The sequence below is a fragment of the Myxocyprinus asiaticus genome, chromosome 13 (assembly GCF_019703515.2).
Source record: "Myxocyprinus asiaticus isolate MX2 ecotype Aquarium Trade chromosome 13, UBuf_Myxa_2, whole genome shotgun sequence".
NCBI lineage: Eukaryota > Metazoa > Chordata > Actinopteri > Cypriniformes > Catostomidae > Myxocyprinus > Myxocyprinus asiaticus.
In genome coordinates, this window is record NC_059356.1 from 27,225,457 (window position 1) to 27,250,030 (window position 24,574).

At 38.5% G+C, this 24,574-nt stretch overlaps 1 protein-coding gene across 1 annotated transcript in view; it reads left to right on the plus strand.

Moving 5' to 3' along the window:
- cacna1aa (calcium channel, voltage-dependent, P/Q type, alpha 1A subunit, a) overlaps positions 1-23,124 on the plus strand; it is a 125,831-nt gene extending 102,707 nt beyond the window's left edge. Inside the window, exons 42-48 of the mRNA XM_051714551.1 lie at positions 3,610-3,719; positions 5,190-5,325; positions 8,305-8,418; positions 11,268-11,309; positions 13,774-13,972; positions 19,570-19,814; positions 21,590-23,124. Of these exons, the coding sequence (XP_051570511.1) occupies positions 3,610-3,719; positions 5,190-5,325; positions 8,305-8,418; positions 11,268-11,309; positions 13,774-13,972; positions 19,570-19,814; positions 21,590-22,192 (1,449 nt within the window). The 3' untranslated portion in view covers positions 22,193-23,124. The remainder of the gene's footprint in view (positions 1-3,609; positions 3,720-5,189; positions 5,326-8,304; positions 8,419-11,267; positions 11,310-13,773; positions 13,973-19,569; positions 19,815-21,589) is intronic.
- Positions 23,125-24,574: the final 1,450 nt, after the last annotated feature.

Consider the following 24,574-nt stretch of genomic DNA (forward strand, 5'->3'; position numbering starts at 1 on the left):
TTAAAAAATCGGCCACTAGGTGGTGCTATCACGATTTTTGTAGTTGTTAATGGTTGTATATAATGCAGTGTTGTGAAAAAACACAAGTAATATATATCATCTGATAGCACTGCTCATTCTAAACAACTTTGCCTCAAGAAGCATTGGTGTCTGTCAAACCGTTCGGTAAATATTTCAGATAATGTTAAAAACCTACTTTTGTGAGCTAGTCCTAGGTTTTTCACCAGATCGGAACCAAACCAGTGCAGAAATATACTATGGAGTCTGATTATCAATAAAAAAAAAATATTGAAATTTTGACTCACGGTTGCTAAGAGGTGCCAAAACTTTCGTAAAGAGCAGGCCATTTTTACTGAAATGGCTATAATGCCCGAACGAAATGAGATATTTTCACCAAACTCGGTACACATATGTATGAGCTAAATCTGAGGTCACAGTAGAAAAAACGCAGTGTTTGGCAACTTGGTGGCGCTATAACAGGAAAAAAAACATGAAAACAGCTCTAACTACGCAACTGTTAGTCTGATTGAGTTGAAAATCGGCATGCAGTGTCTTTGTCCAAGGTGCCATGACTGTCTATGAGGACATTGGCGTATCTCAAAAAACATGGCCGCCATCGGCCAATGAAGTTTAAGCACCTATTAGACAAGGTTATTGGAGACCAATCGGCACAAAACTTGGTGGGCCTGTTCGACTCCTGGCCCTAGAGGTCTGTGAGAAATTTGAAAGAAATCGGCCAATGGATGGCGCTAATGAGATTTACACCTCTGTAATCACATGGTGTTTCACATATACACACAATGGCTGTGTCCCAATTCAAAGGCTGCATCCTTCAAAGGACTCAGACTTCAAAAGCCACGCCTTCGAAGGCCACGAAGGTCAGACTTGTTAATTGGGACAGTCTTGCCTACGGAGGACTGTTCTTGTTGCCTAACAACTGTGACAGCTTCCGAGTAACTGTAATGTTTGTACTGGACTTTTTTGAAAGTTATATTAAACTGTATGAAAACAAAACAGGGTTCACAGACTGTCTAAATATTTTCACCATGGTCCATTTCTGTATATATTAAAGAGTATAAACTATATATAATCGCATCTTAGTAAGATATAAGTCAGCATTTTTTTTTTACATTTGTATCATTAGATATTTGAGTACGTTGAAACCCAGTACTTACGTTTAAAAGTGTGATTCGGCAATTTATCTAAAAAAAAATCCTGTCGTCACTGGTGTGCAATGAATTCTGGGGTAGAAAAGGCCACGAAGGATCCATCTGTTGTATCCTTCATTTCACGGGAAATGAAGGACGCATTTGGAGGACGCATTTGAAGGAGCCTTCGAATTGGGACAGCCTTTGTCGCGCAGCAGTGATGCAATCAGCCTTCGAATGCGACCTTGAAGGATGCAGCCTCTGAATTGGGACGCAGCTATAATTCATATCATTTGTTAGATCTCCTCATACTGAACAACTTTGCCTCAAGAACCACTGCTGTCAATCAAATCATTCATTAAATATTCACGATTATGTAAAAAACATACTTTTGTGAACTAGTCCTAGGTTTTTCGCTCAACCTCAATAAAACCAATGCAGTACAATTGTCTGGACTCTCTAGGTCAATAATTATATATAAAAAAAAAAATGTTGAACTTTACCCTTTTGGGTAGCTATAACAGTGTCATTTAGAAAATGGCCGTGGTCAAGTGTACAAATAAGTCCATAATTCCTAAACAAAGGTGAACACATGCGACATATGATTCTAAATAAGCATGCAGACTTTTATGGAGATCAGAACACATGTGGCACTATGAGCTTTAAAAAGCTTTAAAAACCATGTATTTCCTTAGTAAATTGCCTGTATTGGCTGTAAATGGTCTATTCCATCTATGATCTAGGTGGTTTCATGCTTGCTAAATAAAACATAATACCTTTTTACGCATGTGCTTAAAGGCCTTAAACCGCTTGAACCCCATTAATTGCTGCTTACAGCTATATATATATATATATATATATATATATATATATATATATATATGGTCGTTAATGTGTTTTCATAGATGATGTTTGAATATTAAAGTTGTTTGAATATTAGAGTGTAATGCAACATGGGCCTCATATCTGTAATGCTTTGTGATCTACGACTATACATCCACATGAAAGGTGAATATAAACTCAACAGTTTTATAGAATCTAACCCATGATATTTCAAGTGGATGTAAAAGTTATTGCAGATACCATTGAACTTGTTAAGCTTTTCCACATATGCATTATGTCCTGACTCATCCATAAGCTGGCAGGGTGAAGTAAACATATTGGTCTATGCCTGTTGTTCACAGATGATCCCTGTCCTTTACCAGCTCTCATTCAACTGATACTTCTTGCCATGAGATTTTACTTAAGCCTGCCTTTACATACTACATACATTTTACATTTTTTTATTTTATTTTTTTATGTAGATTTTTTCATCCATTTTCAAATCTCAGGGTGTCATTTTTGGCTGGTGGTACCAGTTAGTTGCTTTATGGGTCAAATGTCCAAGATGCTGATGCAGACAAACTGTTTAGAAAAGTACCTCTTTAAAGACCCATGAAATCAAAATTGGAGTTTTGTGGCTTTTATTTACATGTCTGTTAGTTTTGAGGCCACATATACAGTATGCTAGTAAGTTCCTACAAGTTGGCAAAATAAACTTTTAGCAGATAAACATCTCTTCCTGAAAAAATAGTCCATAAATATTCTTGACTCATCTTGTCCGCAGGGACATAGAGGATGTTTTTGTCAAATAAAATGGTTTCTAGAATGTGATATTAATACTGCCTGTTTTAATGTTAAAATAGTAAACAGACAGTAGCTCAGAGATACAAAATCGCAAGCAAATTGTAACCCTCGGTTCTTGGCCTTTCTCCAAAAAAGAACACATGCTGATTTTCTTCACCATCGCCCTCTGATTCTAGCAGGTCTGCAAGCGTAGGTGAAGGTGGCAGCGAGAAATCCTCCACAATTAATGTAAAGTGTCTTTATTACTTTTGTCACTGTTACAAGCTGTCAGCTGTGGTTTTGTTAGGTTGTGACATAAACTGAAGGATGTTTTAAAAAGGGACATTTCCACTCAATAAAATATGTTTACCCCAATTTCCTGTTTCTATAGGAAAACATTAACAAAGGAACGAAAATTGTGTTTGTAAAACCATTTCATGGGGACTTTAAAATGAGTGTGCATCAGTTTTATGAGCTCTGGACACAAAAAGTCAGCCGTAATATGTTTATTGTTAGTTTTGTTTATGTTAAGTGTTGTTAACACTTAAAAATAGTTTAAGCAACTTGCCTACTGAATGACACCAAGACTTATCATTGCTGTTAGCAGCCAGTTGGTTACAGAAACTTTTCATTTACTGGGACAACAAAAGTAAATGAATTCTCAGCATGGTACCATCGGCACGCAGGATAAACCCATTTTCCCACAATACTCCTGGAATGCCTCCTGGCTGACCTGTTGCTGCTGGATCCTCTCCCCATTTACACATGGGATGCTCTACATCCCATAGTCTCCCCAACCCCATTTTCCCATCAGCTTACCTGATACCAGCAGTAGGCCATGTTGTATCTTACACAGAATCGAACGCCATTAATGTTTCAGCGTCTGGAGCCACCATCTCCAAGCCAAGATGTCGGGCAGGGACTCACTGGCCTTCCTGAACCACAGCCGCACTCTGCAAATCATCTGTAAGTGACTTTTTCATTCTCTCCAATTGCTATTCTATGCCTGTCAATATGTTAAAGAAATTGTTCATCCAAAATTTGAATTCTGTCATCATTTACTTAACCTCAGGATGTTCCAAACCCATTTGACTTTCTTTCTTCTGCGGAACACAAAAGGATATATTTTAAAGAATGTCACAATTGACTATTTCAATATGGCAGCAGGTCTGTAACATCAAACCTCACTTCTTCTTGCGCATCTCATGACCAAACGCCCTGACGTCATGACACTAGAAACAATGAGCTTTGATGATATTGACATGTCGCCATGCTGGATTTGTGCACTTTTCACATGAGTTTAGAACGATTTGATTTGAGAATGAAAGCTACTTACATTTAAGTCTGTACATCATACAAAGTGAATAATGACAGAGTGTCATAACTGGATGTCGCTATCACGTGCAGCCGCTATTCACAGCGCATTGTCTCCGCTAGTGTGTTATCACTGGCAGAGTTCAACAGGAGTTTGAAATACTCCTTATTTCCAAGGATGAAGCACCCCGCAGAAAGATTGATGCATTTATTAAAGGATTGACATCATGTTAGATACTTTACTCATGTACTTGTTCTTGTTAAAATGTCCCGATAACTCACATCATATAGCTGAGTAGAGCTGGTGTTGTGCGAGCGGCACAGTTTATTGAGTGCGCACAGAGACATGCGAACCGAGCATACTCTTCCAGAACGTCATCTGTAGCACTGGGAAGTATACTGTAATTAATTGGTTTGTTCTGATAATTCATTGAAACAAGAAACATTATTTATGGGTATCTCGGCACCATTTGAGTGAGGACATACTGTAGGAGAGAGTTTTTAAAAAACTTGCATATCTGTGCCTGATGCGCGCTCTGCTTGCACAGGCACGATAATTTTGATCAAATTAAAATCGTATTTGTAATGCAATTTACAACAGAAAAGAAGTTATACAGTAATTGGATAGCTATAAAGAATGGTTCCTTGATATATAAAGAGTAATTCCTTGCATCACTTCATAAAGTGATAAAATGTAATCTTATTCTGATTATTGTGATAGGTCACACCCAACACTTATAGCAGCTCTATATGTGCTTTGCAGTGCCACTGAATGATTGTCAAAAAGATGAAAATGTGAATAAATGAGTATAATATTTTGGATAAGATGCATCACTGTTCCATTATAAGAGTTCTTTGTGAGTGAAATACCCTTTCCTTTATTTACATGTAGGGCCTACACAAGCATACCATAGAGCACAAATTATGATTAAAACTTGCATAATATTAAGCATACAATATAGAGATTATGCATAATGGCAATCTTTTTAATTATTACAGCGATGCGGCCCGAGGCACCTTATTTTTTTCTGCATTTGGCCCTCGACCGAAAAATTTTGGACACTCCTGCCTTAAGTGAATATTAAAGGCTTTTCATCTGACTATATGTGGATATGTTGTTAGGCCTGTTGATCAAGGGATCCCACAGAGCCAATCATGGGTTACGGCACGAGCCCAGGAGATGTCTCAGAAAGCAGGCAGCTGGAGTCCTGAAGGCCAGCACCCAGACAACACAGCAGATAACCACAGACAATCTCAGGTACACTGAGCCTGCCCAATGTAATATACATTATAAGAGTATGTTTGAATTTGTAAAATGGAGTTTAAAATAGCGTATAAATGTACTCTCTTTTTCCCCCTCAAATGTAGCATGATTAGGTCAATACGTACAGTGAATGTAAAATGACAGTTTTGCTGTTAAAGGGATAGTTCACCCAAAAATGAAAATTCTCTCATCATTTACTCACCCTCATGCCATCCCAGATGTGTATGTCTTTCTTTCTTCTGCAGAACACAAATTAAGATTTTTAGAAGAATATTTCTGCTCTGTAGGTCCATACAATGCAAGTGCTATCAGCATAACAGTAATCCATAAGACTCAAGTGGTTAAACCCATATCTTCTGAAGCTATATGATAGGTGTGGGTGAGAAACAGATCAATATTTAAGTCATTTTTTCCGTAAATCTTTACTTTCACTTTTGCAGTCTTCTTCTGTCTTTGGCAATTTGCATTCTTCGTGCATATTGTCACCTACTGGTCGGGGCTCGCCAAAGGTGGAGATTTATAGTAAAAAAGGACTTAAATATTGATCTGTTCTCACCCCACACCTAGCATAGTACTTCAGATTATATGGATTTAACCACTGTAGATTTATGGATGACCTTTTTCTGCCTTTATGTGATTTTTGAAGATTCAAAGTTTTGGCCACCATTCACTTGCATTGTATGGACCTACAGAGCTGAGATATTCTTCTAAAAATCTTTGTTTGTGTTCTGCAGAAGAAAGAAAGGCATACACATCTGGGATGACAAGAGGGTGAGTAATTTTCCCTTAAATGATAGTAAAGTCAAATCAGTTTTATTGGTCTAGGACTTTTCATAAAACATTGTTTTAAAGCAGCTTTAAGTTTTAATAGTCCCAGTGAAAAACCCAAAGGCAATGTGCAAATGAAAAAAAAAAAACAAAAAAAAAAATGTCCTAAAAGGTGTACAGTGTTCAAATCAGCAAGTTCTCACAGACTACTGCATACACACAAAAAAAAAAAAAAATAAATAAAAATGTATCAGCACTATTTTATCAGTTATAAATTGTATCATTTGCACAGCTAAACTGCACTACCTATTCTGCACTCACAGCACAATAACAGACATTCATGTAGCGCCACACCACAGGACATCTCAGTGTATCACAATTTTTTTCTTTGCCTCTATTAGACAGTGCATTAAATATTCACAGTCTTTTTATGGAGGGTATCCATTGGAGTGGTTTGTTTTCATAACCCTGAATGGCTGGTCTGTCTACCCCCATTCATGTGCATTTCATTGGCAGACAGCAACAAAGCCTTCTCTGTTGCTGAGTAAAAATGAAATTCTGTGGATTACCTTCCATACTTACTTTCTCTTATTCTATTTCTTATATTTCCACTCAGTCTGCCTCTGCTTTTGTTATTGTTAAAATTATTTTTATTCACGCATTTCACTTCTGAAGGTGAAGCTCATGTCATTGAATATTTGCATCCATATTCGTCTGTCTAGGAAGGATGTTTCAACCCTTCTGCAGTCCTGAGTACCATTGTCATGTCAGAAAGCAAGACACTACTGCCCAGCTATACTATGCATAAAATCATCAGAGTATCCTGTTGAAAAGACTGATTTAGACAAGCATGAATTTCCATGCTGGTCTGGTCTAGCTGGTGGACCAGCAAAACTTAGCTGGTAAAGCTGGTCAACCAGCATTGTCTTTCTCTTGAAGCTGGTTGACCAAGGAAAGCTTGCTTGTTAACCTAGTTAAGAAGCCTTCTGGCCCTGGGAACACCGGGACCAGCGTCCCATGCTGGGGACCAGCATATAAAATACGGCATTTGTTGGTGACCGCCTTTGGTGGTCTTTTCAGCAGGGTAACACCTGGTGTATATTTATAGCCATGTTTTTGAGAATGGTTCCTATTATGTTCAATGTGAGAACTGTACAGTTTGTGGCAAGAACAATCTCTTAGCAAGAAAACAATTTGAAATACTAACAATCTCTTGGGCCGGTTGCATAAACATAGCCTAAACTTGCATAAACCTAATCAGTTAGTCTGACTAAGTCTAATTCATGTTGCATTGGTGGAAAAGTAAGACACTCAACAACTTGAATGGCCGACAGTGGGTGATCAACACAAAGAAACAATTTGCATATTAGAGGAATAGCATGCTGTCAAATGGATTTTAGTGAGCAAATTTTGTGATTACAATGCAAATAATAATAAAAACAAAATAGCTTGGACGACAATAATGGAGAAGTTAAAGGCGCCTATTTGTCAAAGATGTTCAGAAACGTTTTAAAAACATGATGGTACAGGCAAAGTACGACATTCTGAAAAAATATCCAGCAACAGGAGAGGAACACGTTTCACCACTTAAATACAGGACAATAGGCGTGCTGTGATGGAACGTCTTCATTTCGGCCAAATTATAGGACATCACAGCTAATATGGGACTGATTGCAACCCTAGCAGTTACTGTTGGTTACGGAAGATGCATTGCCTCACAGAGCAATCACCCAAGCTCTGCTTGGATATATGCTGTCTTTTTTTTTAATTTTTATATTAATTTAGGTAGTTTTTTTATGCAACAAATTTAGACCAAAGTTTTTATGCAGCTTACTTAAAGAATTAAGACCAGTCTTAAAGGAAATTTTTCGATGACTAATTTGTAAGACTAGTCCAAATCAGATTTATGCAACCAGTCCCTGGTCTTCTCTGAATGATCCTGTAAATTAAGCCCTGCGTGTATATTACCAACTAATAGTATCAGATGCTACTTCATACAAACCCAACCAAAAGGACTTGTAGAACAGAGGCTGGGGCAGGACTGTTCTGCTACTCGTGCATCTCCCCACAGGGTGAAGGGAGAGCTAAAGTTGGAGATGTCCTCTTTCCATCCACTGTGCTAATGCCTGTCTCTCAGGCCCCTGGCATTCCGCTCTTGCCTGCTGTCCCTGGGCAGTCATGCATGGTCTCCCTCTGTTTCTGCAGACAGTAGAGATGAGAGAGATGGGGCGGGATGGGTACTCGGACACTGAGCACTATCTGCCAATGGAAGGCCATGGCAGGGCTGCTTCCATGCCTCGACTCCCAGCAGAAAACCAAGTGAGCGCCTCATCCTGCCATTCCTTCATGTGTTCTTCCCTTTTACTTCTACCTCTGTTTTTCCACATCTGTCTTACCTCTCCTGGCCCTCCGAACAACTCACTTTCCATTGCCACCCTTGCATTAAACATATGTGCCCATTGACTAGATAAACCAAAGAGCACCCCTCATAGCATCTGCAAACCAAGCAAATGATAACCAAGCATGAGGCTTTTTCTAGTCAGTTCTGGTCTTACATCACTAGATCAAAGCTCATCTTTACAACAGAGGATTGTACATGGGAACCATTCTTGTAAATTGTAAGAGAATAAGTTTTACTTGTGATTAGTGTAAAATGGAATAAAGGTCATTGTTATTGTAACGCATTTAGAAACAGACATAATACATACAACGATCCACATAAAAATCATTTTGCAAAAATGTAGGTAAAGTAACATCATTCTATGAGAGCAGGTTGGAATCAGTGCAGCCATAGCCTTGACAATCAGTGACAATCAGTATTTGATTGTATTTGATACAGGCTTCATAAACAGACCTGTCGTAAATATGTATTTTAAGTGTTTGTAACTATTCAAATATGTGTTTGATGGGATGTATTGGAGAATACAGTACATTTTTACATTGAAACACTTATTATAATTGTCTATATATGTGATATCTAGCATATTACAATATTCAACCTCATTACTTATGCATATTTGATGCAGGTCTTGGATCAGGTAGAAATAAAGGGCTTTGTTTCTTCATCACCTGCTTATCTCTCATTGTTGGCCTCTGAGTAGCATCCTCCTCATTCTGTACAGACTGCCTTTACCATGGGCTCCAATGGTTGATGCATTTACACACACATATACAGAGTAACACATAGTTTATACTTTATACCCAACTTTATACTCTTAGGCTTGGATTTGTTTTCTTTTATTTATTAAAGCTGAAGTGTGTTATTTACACTCACCAAGCACTTTATTAGGGACACCTGTACACCTACTTATCTGTGCGATTATCTAATCAGCCAATCGTGTGGGAGCAGTGCAATGCATAAAATCATGCAGATACTGGTCTGGAGTTTCAAGGCGGTCGTACACCAGACGAGAAGTGCCACACTGCGTAGCAGCTAGGACACGGCACAGGTATCAAACACAGGGCACGTAGATGCGGTTCAGGTGGCAGACAGTACACACAAAAGTTACCTAGGTTTTTGCCTTCTTTAGAATGAACAAGGCTAGGGTAAACAATCTATGTCCTTTGATAATGATTTGGGTCAAATTTAATGGAAAATATGTTGCGCTCTGTGGTGTGGCTGAAATTTAGCAGCCTCCGGAGTCAGGGCTTGGCGCCGCCAACAGACGCAGAGTGGCGGCGACAGCGTGTGTACCTTCATTGAAAACAGTTGTTTCGAATTTTAGAACGCCATGTCATCCGCCAGATGCGTCCGGTGTGCGACCCCCTTCAGTTGATGTTCACATCAACCATCAGAATAGGGAAAAATTTGATCTCAGTGATTTCAACCGTGGCATATGCCAGATGGGCTGGTTTGAGTATTTCTTTAACTGCTGATCTCCTGGGATTTTCATGCACAAAAGTCTCTAGAGTTTACTCAGAATGGCGCCAAAAACAAAAAACATCAAGTGAGCGTCAGTTCTACAGACGGAAATGCTTTGTTGATGAGAGAGGTCAACGGAGAAAGGCTAGACTGGTTCGGGCTGACAGAAAGGCTACGGTAACTCAGATAACCCCTCTATACAATTGAATGTACAACATGTCAAACCTGTTAGGTTGGATGGGATACTACAGCTGAAGACCATGTTGGGCGCTTTATAAGGACCATAGTGTTCCTTATAAAATGCTTGGTGAGTGTATGTCCAACTGGCATCACCAAATGGAATTTGAAAAAGAATCACTTTTCAGTCTTTCATTGGACGGACTGACTTTCTGGCTTCTTCCCTCAGTAAATTATCAATGTCCTCCAATTGTCTTAACAGTGTTTTACCATAAATTAAGCTCTATAACTTCATAGCAGTGCTAAAATGCTTATTTTTAAATCAGCTCTGCTTTCCTTTACCCACACCTGAATTATTTTTATTCAGGGTCATACAGCTCTGTGAAATTTCAGGCTGGGTTGAAGCAAAAAATTACTGGGGAGTTGGGATTTATATATTTACAGTATTTGTGTGAGCATGTCTTTATACTATACACAGTATGTGTTTTAATATTTCCCAATTATTTGAGTTGCTGTTAATTTAACATATATATAAACACGAAACTGATTTACATACATTTCAGAAACCATGAAAAGTATAAGAGTTTTGTTGGTGTGGTCTCACGCTATACGTACTTTGTGTGTGCACACTGTTTGTATTATACCTATTTTATGAGCACTGTGTCTTGTGATCACTGTACTGTACCTCACCGTATCATTTTGTGGGCTGTATTGTGATGTTATGTGTTGATGATGTTACCATGGTGCCTCTAACACTGCCTCTGGCCCTCACTGTGTGTGCTGCTGTGGTAAGTGTATTTTTTCCTTCTCCGCGGCTTCTTTGTCTAACCAGGTTCTCTGTCTCTTTTTCTTTCTGTCTCTCTCTATTTATATATCTCTATCCTTGTTCCTTGCCTCTGTCACTCTCTCTGTTTCGGCCTTTCCATTCATATACTCTTGCATGTACCCCATCTTCACAATTTTCTTGTTTTGAGGATGATCACTCTCCGTCTCTGTTTCTCTGTTATTCCTGGGGTGACCTACTGTTATTGTGCTTTGTCTTGTGTAAATGCTACCCCTATGTGCTTTCTATGTGTGTATTTGTATGGACATATTTTTGGCTTGTGTTTGTATGGAAATGGCTGTGTAGCAGCCACGGAGGAAAGGACGGCACCGGGGTGATAATCTCTCTGTATGTGCAATCTCTTTCTCCCTCCCTCTTTTATTCTTTCTCTCCCTTACTCTCTCTTTGACCCTCTCTCACACTGACATCTGTCTTTATATGGGACCTATTCTCAGGTAGCTGTGCCATTTGTGCCTGAAAATGTCAGGAAGAAATACTGGAAAATAACTTATAATAACTTTTATTATTATAATTATTATTATCATCATCATCATCATCATTTCATGAAAAGGTAAATACTGATTGTTTAAGAAAGTACCAGGGCTGTAACAAATATCCAAATTTGTGGTCCATAAATATAGGTTTATCAAAGGGTGATTCTGGGTGAACTACTACCCCAATCCTAAATATGTTGTTAAAGCCTTGCAAACCAATTGCTATTTATTTTTAACCATAATCCTAATGTACTATGTTATTTCGACCCTGTCATAGTACATTTAATTCATTTAATTTGAAAAATTGAGTACATTTTGGTAGTATCACTCTGTTTCTGTGTTCCTTATAAGAAATCATACTTTATAAATGGGGGGGGGGGATAAAAATCTATAAAATTACATTTCTATTCAACCCTGTTACATTAAAAGTGTTTCTGGGTTTAATTGTATGGGGTTGAAGGCCAGTACACAAATGGTTAATAACTGCCTTACATTGTAAATGTTATTGCAACATGCCACATTATTCAGTCAATATTCTTATCCTTTGTGCCAAACAAAATCTGTAAAATAAATAAATAAAAAGATTTTCCCCATAACACAACTGAAATCGATTTTGACAATGAAAAATAAAATTATTATTGTTTTTTTCCTATTAATTATATAAGTAGTCAGTTATGGGTACTTAAATGTCACCATTTCCTGAGAATGGGTTCTGTACACTTTTGCATACTGGATTATTATTGTTTCTGAAAGTACAGACTGATTAAGTGTGTATTGAAAGAAATCACACAAAACTCCTTGTCTGCCGCCTTTTAATGTAATTCTGCTATTTATCTGCTTTGCAACACTCCCATTATGTGCTGTGTAGTCACACTTACACATGTGCATGTTTTATGTTTTTGTGTGCATATGTGTCCACAGTCTTTGTGTGTGAATGTGCAGTTATATGATGTGTGTGTGTACATGTACTGTATGTTTGTGAGTATAGACGTGCAGAAATCTTTTGGTGGGCAGTGGGTTAAACAGAGACAAGGGACACTTTCTGGGGCAGGGTTTTTTTTTTTTTATACAGAAAGTTTGAATGTGACTAAACAATCTAGCAGAGATATCCATGATGGAATTTTTACTGTATAGCCTGTTTATTTTGTTGTGAGTATGTTGCAATCTATTTACAAAGGACACATCCTTGTGTTCAAAAACAGCTAGAGGGAGTGCAACAGAATGGAACAGCACACAGTGGTCTCAAGATGCATTGTAATGCTAGCTGGGAATACCGTTAGCTACTGCTTTCGAAAATAAAAATAAAATAAAATTATTGCCTTGACTCTAGTACTATAAAAAACAGAAACACAAATGCAAATGCCAAAGACATCTGTCTGACTCAAGTGAATATCGACAAACAAGTAAAAAATAATGCAGACAAAATGCATGAATGCACCCCATGTACACCCCCTAAGCCGTGCAACAGATGCTGATGTAATCATTCATCAAACATGGCCTATGAAACTGACCTTTTGATGGCCAGTTTTCATCACCTTTTCATCAACAGATAATTGTAACTCTAAGGTATGAAGCAATTAACTTAATTTAGCTTCCTTCTCTCCTTTTTTCCTTTTCAACACAAAATGCCTTGATGTGTTACTTGTGTACAGCAGTTTTCAACAATCTGTGGTCTGAAAAATCAAAGGCAGGCTCCTGTGTTTGAATTAGAGTAGTTAGTTAATTACTTTGGCTCTTGTGCCAATGAGGGCAAAGACTTCAGCCACTGTAACCACCTCACTCTGCACGTCACTCTATTCCTGGACTATATACCTGGTGCTGTCTTCTTACATCCTTTCTGAGGCCCCCTCTGTTCTCTAGAGTATGTGAATAAATGATGAGTATTTCCACCTTACATGTACAGTCCTAGATGCATGCAAGGCATGGACTTTTGTTTCCTTTGTGTTGCTCTCTCTCTCTCTCTCTCTCTCATTTTCTCTCTGTGTGGTCCTCTCTGTATCACATACTTTTTCTCTAAATCTGCATGGTGAATGGTGAATTTGTTTATTTGTTTGCTAGAACTGACTGAGAGCATCCATCAGGCCACACACACAATCAAATCATACCAACTCCCAGGAACAGAATTAAACAAACACAAACGCACATCATACATTGACACAGCCATCTGCCTGCCATTACTATATACTACAGAAATGGATCTCCTTTCTCAACTCTTCCAAACCCATTAATTTCCAGTAAATAGAAAACTCTCTCTTCCTTCGCTCCCTTTTTTCTCTCCCTACCTTTCTTTGTCTCTGCTGTTCCGGCTCTCTCAGCAGATCATCACTGATAACAGTCCTATGAAGCGCTCAGCTTCATCTCTGGGGCATGGGTGCCAAGGCCGGTCTATGCAGGGTGATGACTATTCCATGAACAGGGTTATCCCAGAAGAGGGTCACAGACATGGGCATCGTCACAAAGACCGCAGCCACCTTGCATCTGAGCGGTCCCTCAGCCGCTACACTGATGCTGACACAGGTCAGAGACAAAACTATATTAAGAGTGCTGCTGCAAACCATGATGATGATGATCATGCATTGAACCAGAACCAGTGTTGGAGTACCGGGTGTTACATATGTTACTTTTTGAAGCTAAGTAATATGATACCTTTTGTACAAAGTACAAAACAAAATACAAATACAATTGACAATTATTACTTCCTAAAGGGCAAATTTCTACATGAGATCTACTGCAAAATCTAAAGGGATCTGCTAAGTTAAGATGGCTCTGAGGCAGTTCTGTGCTGCCTTTAAAAATGTTCAGCATCAGAGCTGGCTTAAACTTTGCTATTTTCATGACAATGAATCCTCAAATTTGTAATCTTTTGGCTGTGTACGAGAATTGAAACTGGGGCAACGTTGTCAAGAATGTAACATTCAAACATATGAAATATTGCTTCCTACAATTGTGATTCCTGTGTAAAAAGGAATATAAAATCAGGCCTTATAGACATTTTACTCCAGGAAATTTTAAATGAGCTACCATATATATATATATATATATATATATATACAGGTGCATCTCAATAAATTAGAATGTCGTGGAAAAGTTCATTTATTTCAGTAATTCAACTCAAATTGTGAAACTCGTGTATTAAATAAATTCAATGCACACAGACTGAAGTAGTTTAAGTCTTTGGTTCTTTTAATTGTGATGATTTTGGCTCACATTTAACAAAAACCCACCAATTCACTATCTCAGAAAATTAGAATACATCATAAGACCAATAAAAAAAACATTTTTAGTGAATTGTTGGCCATCTGGAAAGTATGTTCATTTACTGTATATGTACTGAATACTTGGTAGGGGCTCCTTTTGCTTTAATTACTGCCTCAATTCGGCGTGGCATGGAGGTGATCAGTTTGTGGCACTGCTGAGGTGGTATGGAAGCCCAGGTTTCTTTGACAGTGGCCTTCAGCTCATCTGCATTTTTTGGTCTCTTGTTTCTCATTTTCCTCTTGACAATACCCCATAGATTCTCTATGGGATTCAGGTCTGGTGAATTTGCTGGCCAGTCAAGCACACCAACACCATGGTCATTTAACCAACTTTTGGTGCTTTTGGCAGTGTGGGCAGGTGCCAAATCCTGCTGGAAAATGAAATCAGCATCTTTAAAAAGCTGGTCAGCAGAAGGAAGCATGAAGTGCTCCAAAATTTCTTGGTAAATGGGTGCAGTGACTTTGGTTTTCAAAAAACACAATGGACCAACACCAGCAGATGACATTGCACCCCAAATCATCACAGACTGTGGAAACGTAACACTGGACTTCAAGCAACTTGGGCTATGAGCTTCTCCACCCTTCCTCCAGACTCTAGGACCTTGGTTTCCAAATGAAATACAAAACTTGCTCTCATCTGAAAAGAGGACTTTGGACCACTGGGCAACAGTCCAGTTCTTCTTCTCCTTAGCCCAGGTAAGACGCCTCTGATGTTGTCTGTGGTTCAGGAGTGGCTTAACAAGAGGAATACGACAACTGTAGCCAAATTCCTTGACATGTCTGTGTCTTGATGCCTTGACCCCAGCCTCAGTCCATTCCTTGTGAAGTTCACCCAAATTCTTGAATCGATTTTGCTTGACAATCATAAGGCTGCGGTTCTCTCGGTTGGTTGTGCATCTTTTTCTTCCACACTTTTTCCTTCCACTCAACTTTCTGTTAACATGCTTGGATACAGCACTCTGTGAACAGCCAGCTTCTTTGGCAATGAATGTTTGTGGCTTACCCTCCTTGTGAAGGGTGTCAATGATTGTCTTCTGGACAACTGTCAGATCAGCAGTCTTCCCCATGATTGTGTAGCCTAGTGAACCAAACTGAGAGACCATTTTGAAGGCTCAGGAAACCTTTGCAGGTGGTTTGAGTTGATTAGCTGATTGGCATGTCACCATATTCTAATTTTTTGAGATAGTGAATTGGTGGGTTTTTGTTAAATGTGAGCCAAAATCATCACAATTAAAAGAACCAAAGACTTAAACTACTTCAGTCTGTGTGCATTGAATTTATTTAATACACGAGTTTCACAATTTGAGTTGAATTACTGAAATAAATGAACTTTTCCACAACATTCTAATTTATTGAGATGCACCTGTATACACACACACACACACACACACACACACACACACACACACACTACCGGTCAAAAGTTTTGAAACACTTACTCATTCTTTATTATAATTTTTTTTTCTTCACATTTTAGAATAATAGTAAAGTCATCAAAACTATGTAATAACATAAATGGAATTATTTGAATTATGTTGTGACTAAACAAAATCCAAAATAAATCAAAACTGTGTTATATTTTAGCATCTTCAAAGTACATGTCTGCAAATTCTAGGCAAAGGGTGACTACTTTGAAGATGCTAAAATATAACATAGTTTTGATGACTTTACTATTATTCTAAAATGTGAAGAAAAAAAATTATAATAAAGAATGAGCAAGTGTTTTAAAACTTTTGACCAGTAGTGTGTGTATGTATATATATATATATATATATATATATATATATATATATATATATATATATATATATATTATTAGGGTAATCTTTTAAGACAACAGACTCTTACGATATAATGCCAGATGCTTTTTTTATTTTTGTTTTTTTATTTTACTTAATATAATTCTTAATTTAATGGGTTTTATTTGCGTTTAACACGGGGGCGTACTATAGTGAAAAGTACAGTATATTTACTAACTATAACTATATTTAAAAACATTCTTTATCATAAAAATCCAAGTGTATTAATATTTAAAAAAAATATATATATATTTTTTTAAGAAGGGACAGTAAAAACAGTCAACTGTCTATTTACTGTACATGTATTAATTTGTATTTTAATTTATTCATTTGACAGACACTTTTATCCAAAGCTACTTCTTTCAAGGTATACATTACATTTTATCAGTATGTGTATTCCCTAGGAATGGAACCCATGACTTTCGCGAATTGTAGTAGTGCAATCAAGAGTAGGCTAGGCTATAATGCAACCCCAATTCCAAAAAGACAGTATGGAAAATGCTTATAAAAAAGGAGTGATTTAGAGGTCTGCGTGGGACTGTTTCTATCCCGCACCCGAACGCTCCCTCTGAGTTTTACTCCATGTTCACCTGCTCTATTCCCGCAGTGATTTTCTTCCCGACCGCTCCCGTTCCCGCAACTCTGCATTTGTTTTCCACATAGGGCAAAAGCCATACAAATAGACAACAAGTGTATACAAATAACGGTTTATTTATCAGCTATTGCTATTATCAGAATTCGCGTGACATGATGCCCATCTAATTTGCCAGAGGTTGGTTTCTTAACTCTTAAATTGACCATTTTCCAGTTCCAGTTTCACATCCTTTGATGACACACACTGTGTCCATGCTATGCTCTGCCATTCTTGTTAAGTGCCCTCGACTATCGTGTGCACATTTTTACGTTGGGTTTTCTGTTTATTTTTATCACAAATAATTTAATTGTAAAATAAAATCATATTTTTTTTTTTCATTTATAAATCAACAATATAAAAATAGATATCCACATTGGATTGTCAGGTTCTTCTCTGACCGCACGCTCCCGCACGCTCCCGCGTTTAACTCGGAAATGTAATCCTGCGAGAAAATCTGATCGGGTCCTGCGGGAGTTTCGCGGGAATGCAGATCTCTAGAGTGATTTGTAAATTCTATTTACCTTGTGCTATATTTAAAGCACTTTAATTAAAAAAAAAAAATAAAAATAATAAAATAAATAAAAAATGTTTTAATTTAGATTGTGAATTAATATATAGCCTATATACAGTATATTAATGCTGTCGAAGTACACGCTTTAATAACGCCACAAATTTCTTAACGGGGTTAACGCGTAATATGACCCTTTGAATAAACCGTAGTTCATGAGAAGCGAGTAGTCAATGCTACTCTCACATGCATTGACCGTCAAGAAAACAGGTGGTGGGAGACATTATGCTGATACCTGCGCCAAGCATTTTATCAATGTAGCACAGCAGTAGAACATGTCCGCAAAGCACAGATAGAGCTCCTAACATTGTAACATCATTGCAGCGGCAAGACAGCTGCCATTTGAACACCTGACTTGCACTGCCAGGCAAAAGTTGCGAGCGCGAGGCGATCGTCTGTGTTCTGCGACTGCTACCGGATCCTTGAATAACGTATAACGTGCCAATAAAGGCAGCCGGTGGAGTTTCCGTTGCCCACCTATAGGGAGGTAGTGCCCTACGCAGACTGCGTAATATGCGTATAGGGAGCGTCGGTACTGATTACCGGCTAACGGAAACCCTGCTGCTGTCTCCAAGCCAAGGTTCTGTCACAGTGTCTCTGATTGATAGTGCATTAGCCAATGCAAAAATTGGAGACATTGCTGGAAACCTGCAGGTAATCTACACTGTCAAAACCCCATTTAATCCCACCAGTTACAATTGTGCCGGGGGTCTAAAAGGAATTGTCAATTGTAATGACAGTGCAGACATTTTTTTGCATGAGTGGTGCAAATAGTCACATTACCAGAGCTATTTAATTCCACTGTGCTCCTGGAAAGATTATGTCTGTCAAAACTCCATAAAAAGAAGCGAATAAATCCTGTCATAATACACACAACTACCATATTTTGTACATAATTTGAATTGTGTTGTGTTCATTTTCTGTTTTTCAGCTCTGTTGGTGGGTAGGTTTGTGGATGACTGAAAAATATATCTGGATGAAGCATATTTGGTCCACTAATGTTTATGAAGATATTGCGATTAATCGTGATTAACTACAAAAAAAAAAAAAAAAAAAAACAACTATGCGATTAATCATGATTAAATATTTGAATCGTTTGACAGCCCTAACATATATATTGTTTGTGTGTGTGTGTGTGTGTGTGTGTGTGTATACACACACACACACACACACACACACACACTCATTTCAAATCAGATGATTGCAACATGCTCCAAAATTTGGGACAGTTGAGTGTTTACCACTGTGTAGCATCACCATTTCTCCTATTAACACTTATTAAGCATTTGGGCACTGAAGACACAAGTTTGTTAAGTTAATCAAGTGGAATTTACCCCCATTCATCCATTATGCAGGTCTTCAGCTGCGCAATTGTACTGGGCCTTCATTGTCGTATTGTGCATTTCATAATGCGCCATATATCCTCGGGACTGCAGGCAGGCCAATCTAGAACCCGCACTCTCTGCTTACTCAGCTATGCACTTGTAATCTGGGCAGTATGTGCTTTGGCGTTGTCCTGCTGTACCAAATTTGTTGGAGCGAGTTGCAGTCATCTGATTTGAAATGAATGTATATTTAAAAAAATAATAAATTAATGCAAATTAATAAAATTCACAAGGTAGCATCAAATAATGCGTTGTTGAAGTGCTTTCAATATATCACAGGGTTATAAGTATTTACAAATGTTTCCGTGTTGTTCAAACTTTTTTGGAATTGGGGTTGTAATTGATTTTACCACTTTTATTCTCTTGATTGCACTACCACTGGTATTCAGTTTATTAACTGTTAATATTCAGTGGTATTCACAGATATTTGCTGGCAATGACAGTTTACCCTCTCTTGTTATGGCCTAGCAGGTCTTGGCACCGACCTCAGCACCACCACACACTCAGGAGACCTGCCATCCAAGGAAAGGGACCGGGGCCGGGCCAAGGACCGCATTCACCATCACCATCATCATCACCACCATGGTTCTGTAGATAAGGAGCGCTACGGACATGAGAGAGAACAAGGGGACTATAGCCACAGACAGTCAAATGATAGAGACCGCCGCTGGTCCCGCTCACCGAGTGAGGGGAGAGAGTGCCTGACTCACAGACAGGTGGGCATTTGATTGATAATGAGCTTTTACGCATACTCAAGTCTTATCACACACATAGACATGCATACATTCATCACAGTCAAATGTTTCTGCAAACAATGCAGAAACATCCTAGTTACTGGATCCTAGTTAGTGCAAATTTTTAGTTCTGTCTTAGGCCTGTTTCACACCACACACAAAAGCAGCGCAGTGCTGCAGAGCTGAAGCATAGCTGCAAGTCGAGTTTTTGTGCTGAGTAAATTTTTGCTGCATGTAGCATGGTGAACTCAAACGGAAAATAAAAAAAACATGGAAAAATCCACTATATGAACTTATTTATAAACAGACATTTGCGATGTAAAATAAGGGAGCAAATTACTCAACTGTTGTTTGAAAAATTACGTCTGTCGAGTCATGAAAGTATCACATGTAATGACAAGCACACAAACACACTTTCTATTCAGTAAATCTGACTGAATCCATCTCCCTCCACATTTAAAGGGATATTCTGGGTTCAACACAAGTTAGGCTTAATCAGCAGCATTTATGGTATAATGTTGATTACCACAAAAACGAATTCCGACTCGTCCCTCTTTTTCTTTTAAAAAAAGCAAAAATCGAGGTCACAGTGAGGCACTTATAATGGAAGTGAATATGGTCAATTTTTGGAAGGTTTAAATGCAGAAATGTGAAGCTTATAACTTTATAAAGCACTTACATTAATTCTGCTGTTAAAACTCATGTAATGTTTGAGCTGTGAAGTTGTTTAAATTGAAATTTTTACAGCTGTTTTAGGGTTTGTTGACATTACATTGTCATGGCAAAAAAGTTGTAAAATTGGCAATAACTTTACACAGAAAAGGTTAGTAAGTGATTTTATTACACTAAAATCGTGTTAACACAGATATTGTTTATGTCTTGATGCTATAAATTGAGCATTTTAACGTTCAAAAATTGATTCCTCATTCACTTACATTGCAAGTGCCTCACTGTAACCCAGATTTTTGCTTTTTTTATATATACTTACATTTTTGTGGTAATCAACATTATGCCACAAATTCTGTAGATTGAACTTAACTTATATTGAACCCGGAATATTCCTTTAAATTACGTAGATTTAATGACAAACGATCAAGTTTGTAGTTCTCAATAGCTCACTCCCGATAATCATTGTATTATTTATGGCTGTTATTGAAGGAAATACCCAGAAATCACTTTATTTTCTGTTTAAAACTGTTTTATTTTTTTCTTGAAAGCATAACTTGAGCCTATTGTTACGCTGCTGCTTCAGTTACGCACAACTTAGCATGCAGTGTGAAAAATGTCTTTTATTATAAAATGTTATGCTATTTGTTATGCAATTAATATTGTTACAATATCAAAATGGTTTCAGATATTATGCCACAGGGATCAGAAATACTAACACCGCTCTAAATGACTGTGAATGAAAATTAATCTTTTGAACATTTAAGTAGTTTTTAAATAAAATAATTTCAACTATTGCAACAGAATTCAATAATTTTTTCTTTTTGTGTCTTTTGTTCTTTTCCCTGTGATATGTTGCTTGATGTTTGGTCATTTATTTTATTGATGTTTGCATCGGTTGCTTTGCTCTACTGCTTTGCAATGTCTTTCATTCTTGCACCTCTCTTTTTATCATCGTTTCTTCTTGTCCTTTTATGACTACACTCTTTCCTTCCTGTCTGCTGATGTCTATGTGTCATCACTTACTGTCTTCTTGTTATGTGGTTAATTTTGTGGTTCTGTTTTATTTGCCTTGTTCCATTTTCATGTAGGGCAGTAGTTCAGTAAGCGGGAGTCCAGTCCCCTCAACCTCCGGGACCAGCACACCCCTCCGTGGTCGGCGTCAACTGCCCCAAACCCCTGCCACGCCCCGGCCCCATGTCACCTATTCTCCCGTCGTCCGTAAACCCATCAACACCCCCCCTCCCGGCCAGCAAAGCCGACTCCCCACCTCACATCGGTTTTCGCCACCTGGCCCTAAGGCCCCGCTTCCCCCTCACCACCACCCTTCTACTACCCACCCTGGTTCTCCTTGTCATGCACACTGGGGCCCCGGCCCTTCAGAAAGTGTGGAGGGGGACGGATTCTACGATGAACAAGACTATGAGCTCAACCACCATGAACCTCCTTCCTATGAGCAAAACCCCATCCAGGACAACCCTCATCCCCATTCTCCCAGGACTTCCCGCCACACAGCTCCCCCTCAGAGTCAGCCGCATCCCCGACGCATGCCCAATGGCTACCGTGCCTCCTCACCCTCTCCGCACCATCACGCCCCCACCCACCCAGGAACTCATAAGCCTCCCCACCCCAGAGTTCCCAGGAAGGGCCTCCATGAACCCTACAGTGAGATTGATGATGATGATTGGTGCTAACCTCAGGGAAGAGAGGAGCCAGGGAGGGTGGGGGGATGGCAGTAATGGATTCTGGAATGGACTGCAATCATACAGAGAGGCCAGCTCAAAGAAAACAGGGATATTGGCAGATCCCTCGCTTAGTCTGAACTGTACAGGGAAACACTAGGCAGTGTGCTGAATGTCCACAGGGGAAATCGAGGCATGGTTCTTTTCTTTCTATTTCTTGTTTCTTTTCGATTCCTCTGCTGCCAAGTGTTTCCCTGAAAGGGGATGGACTGCTTACAGTGAATAAGAAGACTGGGGAGGTGTGTGAAATCAATGAAAAGATTATGAAATCCTGTTCTTAGCCTTTTTTTCTGAAGAAAAGAAAATTCTCTATGTTTTGATAAGGAGGGGGAGTGTCTGAACTTTTTATTTTCAGGATGTTTCATGCAGTCTCTCCTTAAATCACAGGCCATACTGTCGATGGCAGAAATTCAAAATATAGGACACTCTTTAACACTCGTAAAGGAGGATCGCTTTTTATTTTGCAGAACTTGACTGGCAATTTGTTTACTGCAAAAATCAGTCCAGATGCTGGGAAATATTGATGAGTTTTATCATCTCTGTTTACTGTTAGTAATTATACCAGTGAAAGTGAGCCATTCGCCCATATATGTACGTTTTGGGTGGGTGGGTCAAGCGCTTTGGCCTATCAGGTTGGGATGGGCGGAGTTGAACTTACCTGGACTGGAGAGCCCACCCTGCACTTCGCACACCCATCTCAAGAAAGAAGAACCACAGAAAAATGGTAGAGAAAAAATGAAAAGTTCTTCACTCTTTCTTCTTCTATGGCTTTGTCTGCCTCTCATTGGAAACACTGGAGTTTGAATCTTCTGTTGCACTGCCCAGAGGAAAAAAAAAAAAAAAATCCCTTGGAAATCCTGCATGATTAAAAAAACAAAAACAAAGAAACTTTGGATAAAAGGGGGAAAGGGGGGATAAATTCCTTGGCTCTTTTGTCATGTTCATGGAGTTCACTCTCTCCGATCAGCACCCTCCCTCTCTCTCTCATGACTCTCTGATATCCCTTTCTCCTATAGGAGTGTCTAAAAGGGGCCATTGCTAACATTCAAACATCTAACTACTAATATAAGGGTGAATAGAGAGGTGTTTTTTATGTTTTATAACAGATTTGGTTAATAGCACAATATATGTTTGAGCTAGAAAATTTGTATTTACATTCCTCTGTCATTGTACAGATAATTTGCTTACTTGCACAAAAACACAGATATAATAGCACACAGACATAAATACACCAACAAACAAACAAACAAACACATATAACAGGCAAAAGGCATCTCTAATTACTACATGTGATTATTTTCCCTTACATCCTAATAAGCATGTTATTCCAGTCTTCCAGGGTATAATACAGAGGAGAGAGAGAGAGTTGGGGTGGAGAGAAGAGAGAGAGAACCTCTCCATCTTTAGATATGATTTCTTGTTGAAAATGACCATGTGTATTATGATGATAATTGATGATGAAGACTATGATAGTGATGATGATAGTGATGTTGACACTGATGGTGATGTTGATGATGTTTTTAATTTCATTTTGTACCTGTTTTTTGTATTTGACTCAACTGCTCTTTGCATTGCCATACTTGTTTTCATGTGATTTTTGTGTAGATGGTGCGTGGAGCTCTGTGACAGTAATCTATTGTGGGCCATGACAGAAAACACATCTGTCCTTCAACCAGTGTCCTCAGTAGCTCTTTGAAATTGGCTATTTCCATGGAAACACACTCTCAACCATATCAGCGATCATTAATGACAGTTTGAGGCATGCTTCATCTGATCTCAAGTCTCTGTACCTGTGAACACTTTATCAAAAAGAAAAGAAGAATGAAATTTGACTTGTCCTATTCAATGTTGATATAAATGTGACATTGGGTTCTTTACAGGGGTTTTGGATATTAACATTAGTTCACAGGGATTATTTTAGTTAAATTAAAGAAATAGTTCACCTAAAAATGAAAATTCTGTCATCACTCACCCTCATGTATTTTCAAACCTGAATGACTTTCTTTTTTTCCGTGGAACACAAAAGGAGATGTAAAACCTTGTCTACATCAGACGCGAGCGGTGCGGCATGTCGTGTCAGAAGCAAAACACTCCCATTGTAATCAATAATTCTGTCTACACTGGAAGTATATGTTGCATTGCATCACATCACGCCGACAGTTAACGGATGCACCATTGCTGATGCGCTGGCAGCAGAGCTACTCTTGTGACTTTATTATCCCATCCATCTAAAATAAAATGATTTTACTTACCAAATATCATACATGTGAAACTTGCCATGAATTTTATTTGCTAAATATTTAAATAACTTCGGACCATTTCATCAAAGCCCGC